Source organism: Lagopus leucura, unplaced genomic scaffold, assembly GCF_019238085.1.
Source record: "Lagopus leucura isolate 7727_CA_CO unplaced genomic scaffold, USGS_WTPT01 Super-Scaffold_760, whole genome shotgun sequence".
NCBI lineage: Eukaryota > Metazoa > Chordata > Aves > Galliformes > Phasianidae > Lagopus > Lagopus leucura.
In genome coordinates, this window is record NW_024962257.1 from 257,903 (window position 1) to 263,902 (window position 6,000).

The 6,000-nt window shown below is 41.4% G+C and overlaps 1 protein-coding gene across 2 annotated transcripts in view; it reads right to left on the minus strand.

The window, feature by feature from the left end:
- The window catches only part of CPPED1 (calcineurin like phosphoesterase domain containing 1), a 35,216-nt gene extending 32,237 nt beyond the window's left edge, over positions 1-2,979 (minus strand). For both annotated transcript variants that reach the window (XM_042864420.1, XM_042864419.1), the window contains exon 1: positions 2,856-2,979. In XM_042864420.1, the coding sequence (XP_042720354.1) occupies positions 2,856-2,919 (64 nt within the window). In that variant the 5' untranslated portion in view covers positions 2,920-2,979. The remainder of the gene's footprint in view (positions 1-2,855) is intronic.
- Positions 2,980-6,000: the final 3,021 nt, after the last annotated feature.

A 6,000-nucleotide genomic window follows, 5' to 3' on the forward strand; every position in this document is an offset into this window, starting at 1 on the left:
TGTGCAGAGATCCATCCTTCACGTGAAAGCAATAAAAAAGAAACCAACTGCAGTTGTATTTATTTTCAAAGGAAAGGGAATTATATATAATTTCAAAGCTTTTAAAAAGAGCAGAACTCCTTAAAGGCAGTGTGGAAACTGTTCAAAGACACTGTTCCAGAGGTTCAGACCATATGCGCAACGTCTTCTGAGAACTTGAGAAGACAAAAAGAATCCAGCTTGACTAACCAGTAAGAGTCAAGAACAACTGGAAAGCATATTAAAGCCCTTTTCAGAGGTGTGATGAGAGGGCAGATTGCCAGAATGTCATTTAGACTAAAAAACATGCAAGATGCACCCAAAGATAAAGACAGGAAACAAAGTTCTACAGCCATGTTCATTGCAGAAGAACCCAAGAACACAATCCTCCCTTACAGACAGAACATGTTTGACTGGAATCATATCTGACATTATTTATTGTGGTGATTTCACCTTTCTCATCAACTCTGATCTGGTCATGGCATTCATTTCCTGTACACCCTACCATGAATTTAGACACTGAAAGATTCTGAGGGCATTAGGAAATGCTCCCTCCTGCATCACACAGTTGCCCTACAACTCTTTTCTCATACATACTGGATACCATGCAAGAAATACAAATCCTATTTCCTCCACTTAAGAAAAAAAAAAAAAGACCTGACAACAGCTGATGGCACTATCACTAGTTTAATTACTTTAAAAAAGAGCTCGACATATTTCCACAGAAATTCTCTGTATGGCATGGTATTAGCATTAGAGGTTTTGGGACAGGTAGTGGAGAAGATGACGGTATTTACCCTAAAATACACTCCTGTATATATTCAGTATAAGACCAATAAAACTAGTAGACATCTGAAGTGTCTTTTCTGCCTATGTGAAATTACAGAGGATATATTTAAAAAAAAAGAAAGACAAAGAATACAGAGGTCTCTTTTCAATAAAGTGAAGAACTGATGTGTTCCTTGCTCCAACGCTCCAGCAGCTACATGGGTATTTTAGACCTGTTTGAGCTTTTGGTTCATGAGTGATATATGAAGAGTGGATCAGAGCACATCTTGTGTAGGCAGACTGAACAGATGACTATTAGGGGATAGGTGCAAAAACATGACTTTGCAGAAGAGCTTAGAATTAAAAAAAAAAAAAAAAAAAAAAGGAAAGAAAGAAATTAAGCCCTAAGGGGTGATTCTCAAATTGTGAAGGAAGTACTGTGCCAAGCTAAAGTAGTGCTGGCAAATATTTTGTGTGGTTATCTAACAAAAGGAATAATTCCTGGAGAATGAATGAATGCTAAGATGGAGGGAAACACACATACACAAACTCAACAAAAGAGATCAGATTCAATTGATTTTCATTCTAAATAAGAAGAAACTTTGCCTCAGTTTTGTTAACCCTTGATTATGTTTTTTTTTTAAACTCTTTATCATTAAAAGGTTGTGTTGAACTTTAGTCTCTAAAGAAAGAACTAGTAAAACATTAACACAGAAACAATGTACTCAGAGATGGCAGGTGGACTATGATAGCTAACACATCCTAAACAAGCCAACAGTAATTGACAGAAGTCTTAACACAATTTGAAGAATATCAAACAACAAACTTCAAAAGAAAGGGCACTTGGATGACTGATACCTAAATCACATTTTTTCATCCATGTTTAAGGCAGTTTTCAAGAAATACTTGTTACGGTTTTTTGTTAGAGATTTTTACTCTGCCTTTGAACACTCCTTTTATTACAGTGGATGTAACTAAATGGCTTGTCTGTCATCTGTCTCCTCAGTAATCGCCACACATCCTGTTCCAAACCAACCAGAGCATCCGCAATTATCAACAGGCTGCCAGAATGACTGAATATGTATACTTCACACGCTCAGAATTATCGTCTTCTTTTTGTTTAGCAACAAGTAAATATTTCCAAATAATAGCCAAGAAAATACCACAAAATTGCTGAGATTGAATAGCCCTGCCCACCTCATAAAGACATATCACATATATTTTATAAAAAACTGCATGGAAACAGAACACCTTCTACGTGTGAAAGTACTAAAGAACCGCTGAAGATGGAGCTTGTTATGTGCCTGAGAAGCCCAGGAGAAGGTCAGAATGCCCATCCTTACAGAACTCTACGAGTAGATGAGAAGCACGTTGTGAATATCCACGTGTATTTGTTGGACCATCCAAATGAGCAGCAGCAGCAGGTGAGAGCCATCTCTGGCCTCACAGCAGCCTCAATATTTAATTGGCCTAGGAGGAGGTGAGTGTGGAACCACATCTGCTGCCAGCCCAAGTGGGTTACGGTGCTGTCTCAGTGCCAGGCGAGGAACCAGCAGCGGTCCTCCACCCTGAAGGAGGCTGGAGCACCCCGAAGAAACCAGAACCCACCTCTGTTAAGCAAGCAAAGAACATGCACACAAAGGCGCAAACGTAAAAGCACAATACAACACGTGAGGTGAGAGCACGATGCTGGTGCCAACAGTTTTACAATTTGCGCAGCTCAAGTTCAGCAGCACAAATAGAAAAACCACCATTCATTCTAGATCTGGCGTCAGACGTAGTCGGCCTTTTCCCCGCGGCAGCACAGCCGCCTCCGCCTCCACCGCTCAGCAGCGCAGCACGGAGAACGCCGCCCACAGCTCGCGGAGCTGCCCGCCGCTGCCCGCCACGCACCTCCGGGCCCCGCCGCATCTCAGACGTTCCCCTCCCCGACGGTGGGCAACCTGCCGCTGCCGCTGCCGCTGCCGCCTCGCTGCTCTCCGCTCCCCACCGCGGCCCAGCCCGCCTGGCTGCGGGGCAGAGAATAGAGCCCGCCGGCACGTGCAGCCCCCCGCTGGAGTTCCGCGTACCTTGGCGGAAAGCGGTCAGAGTCCTTCCCCGAGCTCTCTGGAACACGTCCTCCTCTGCCGCCATAACGTTCGCCGCCGAGAGCCGCCGTCTCGTCCCGGACGGCCGAGAGAGTGGCACCGCCTCCGCCGGGGGCGGCACCTGGGCGCGGGGGAGGATCCCGGGGAGGGGCGGGGGTCCGGCGGCGCGGGAAGCGAGCGCCGAGGCTTGGCGGCGCCATGTTGGATGGCGGCACCGGCTCTGGGCGCAGGGCAGGCTCTGCTCACCGCTGCTGAGGCATTTCGGTGGCAACAAACAGACAAAACCCGCCGAAAACCTGCCTGATTTTCCTGCAAACCTGAAGCCTAAAAGCATCAGGAATTTCCTGATCACCTCGAAGGGATGCTTTTCAGTTGAGGTTTCTACAGTCTTTGTCTCAGTTTTGCTCTAAAAGTTGCTCATGGAATCATTTTCCTGACAGAATGGTCACAATCCCATTAATCTGCACCTCGTGATATGCAGAGCTCAGTGCTGTTTTGTTCAGCATGTGAAATCTACAGGAGAGCACTGGATTAGGTTGCTGTCACTGCCTGTATGTCCTATGATAGGGTTACTATTCCATGGGGTATTTTCCTGAGTGAAAACTATTTTGGTGCCAGTTTGATTCCAGTTTGTAAACTACTTGATGGTGACTAGATACAAAGCGCTAAAGGAGGTCTTTCTACTAGGAAGCTTGTCAATTCCCCTCTTCATGGGGCAACATTTGGTACATTAAGCAAATACGTTGAAATGCATTTGTCAGTCTCAGGTGCAGACTGTATAGATATCCCAACTCCGCCATAGGAATAGGTGATTATGGTCTAATGCTGGAGCAGCTCCTGCTAAGAGAAGCAATTAGGTGAGTGATCCAAAGAGATTTTTGACCTTTTTTTGTTTCTTTTCAGTTTTTTTCTTGCCTGCTAAATAGGGTTGAGCAGTCATATAGCAGAATGTAATCTTTCAAGCTGGATGACTTCTTCTAAAATGCGGGATGGATTTTGCAGTTAAAATGCCATCAAGATCATAAGTAGAAGAGTAATGAGAGCACTACTATCTTGTCAAGACAGCTTACTGCAGTTTTGCAGCGCAAGGCCATGATTTTGACTGGAACACTCGATTTCCTTTTTCTTAACATGGATGTGTTGTGAAAGGCAACTATTTTGCTTAAATCAAGGTATGCATGTCTGAAAGCAAGTGAATCAGCCCTGGCAAAGATGTGGATGGTTACAAACATATGGACTCTAAAAGATTCTAGATTTTATACAAATCTCTGTAATTTCCCACCTTTTTTTTTTTTTTTTTTTTTTTTTTTTTTCTTTTTTTTTTTTTTTTTCCCCTAGGCATGTGTAGGGCGTTCTCTTCTACAATTCTGTTGTCAGTGCTGTATTTGATCTCTTTGCATGGTGGGTCATAGATGAGCCTCGGGATGCTCAGCTCTTTCTAGGTGATGAGTGTGGTGTGCATGTAGAGTGCCTGTACTTCCTCCTCTTCAAATGGAATCCTCTGAGATTGCATCTGCATAAGTATTGTCTACTGTGATAAAGGTGCCATGAGAAATGTCCATTTTGTAATTTAAACACATTTTCCTGTGATTTTGCAGTCTAAATGCAGAAATGTTTTAATCTGCAGAAATAAAGGAACATTTGCATATAAATGTGAGAACTGAGGATGAAGAGTGTTTGTGCAGGAAGGGCATTTCTGCTCTCTTCTGTTCCCTTTACATGGCCAAATTTGGAGTGAACAGTTTTAAAGCTTGGATCATGGACCAACTGCTACACTCATTTTACTATGACTAAGTGGTGACTACAGATCTACGTTAGTTAAATATTTTTGTGGACTTATTCCAGATGAAGCTTGGATAAAGCAGCTGAATTTTGTCATAGGCCTGGATTTGTTAAATGAAGCATCATTGATATAATGGCACTGAATAAATAATTTTCAGAATACATATCTGGTCTTATATAGTATAGATTTTAGTATAGTTTAGTATAGTCTTAATAATTTTAAAAACTTAGTGTGAGCATACAGCGGAGAATGTACCATTCTGGAAAAGCAGACAATATGTTGAAAATAAGAAAAAAAGAGAAATGGGGCAGTGAAATGTTTGTGTAAGGTTTAGCTTAGTAATGATCATGATTAGAACAGGGCAGGTCTGAGGGTCCAGATCTAATACTTACCACAGTACATATTAGGCACTACCAATGCAAACAGTTCTTAACTTAGAAGTTCTGAAAGAAAACCCACCAGCTGCAGAAGGTGCACCTTATTTCTTGTTGCAATTTAAAGTATGATTATATGCACCTTGAGAGGCCAAAATATAGTACCTATTAAATCAGTAATTAGTTTTTTTATTTACTATCTCTAATGACTAATTAACATGAAAAGCAACATGGTGAATACAGTGGTTGAAAGAAGAAATCCTTTATCTATTCTTAACAAGTGGTAACAAGATAAATTGGAAAAATGGAAGAATCCGAAAGGTGAAAAAGGCAAAATGGAGTTGATCCAGACATCGGAATTTAAATTACAAAGCACAAACAGATATGCAGATTTGAAAGTAGACCATTTTAATCTTATACATAGAATAGAACAGAATGACTATGTGCCATCTGGAATGCAGGGAATCCAATGTAGGTTGGAGGTGTAAACAACACAGCAAATTTTCAGCATCTGTTTTCACTGCTTGATACTATGATTTATATCAGTCTTCAAGTGACAAGTTAGAAAAAATAGGGGAATTAATAAAACCTGGTGATATAAAAGGTATCGCATCATTGTGTTTGTTTGGAGACAGTATGGACATACACAGGCTGAATAAATAAGGCATACAATGTATCAAGTCTATTTTCTGTTTCTCTTTTCTTCCAGTTCCCATAAATACTGTAACAGGAGAGCACTCTTAGTAGATGTTACCTTTTGGAAGGCCTGGCATCTGACACCCTCCTATTTTTCTACCTCAACAGGTAACAACTGTTTAGTTTTGAAAACTTAAGAGTAGTAGCTTACACTAGCTCATTCTGTTTTCATCCTATTCCATTGCTAAGAATAGAAGACTCCAGTGTGTTGTGGCAATATAAATACATGTACTAAACAAAACCTAAAATGTTGCAAAATACGATAAAATATGAT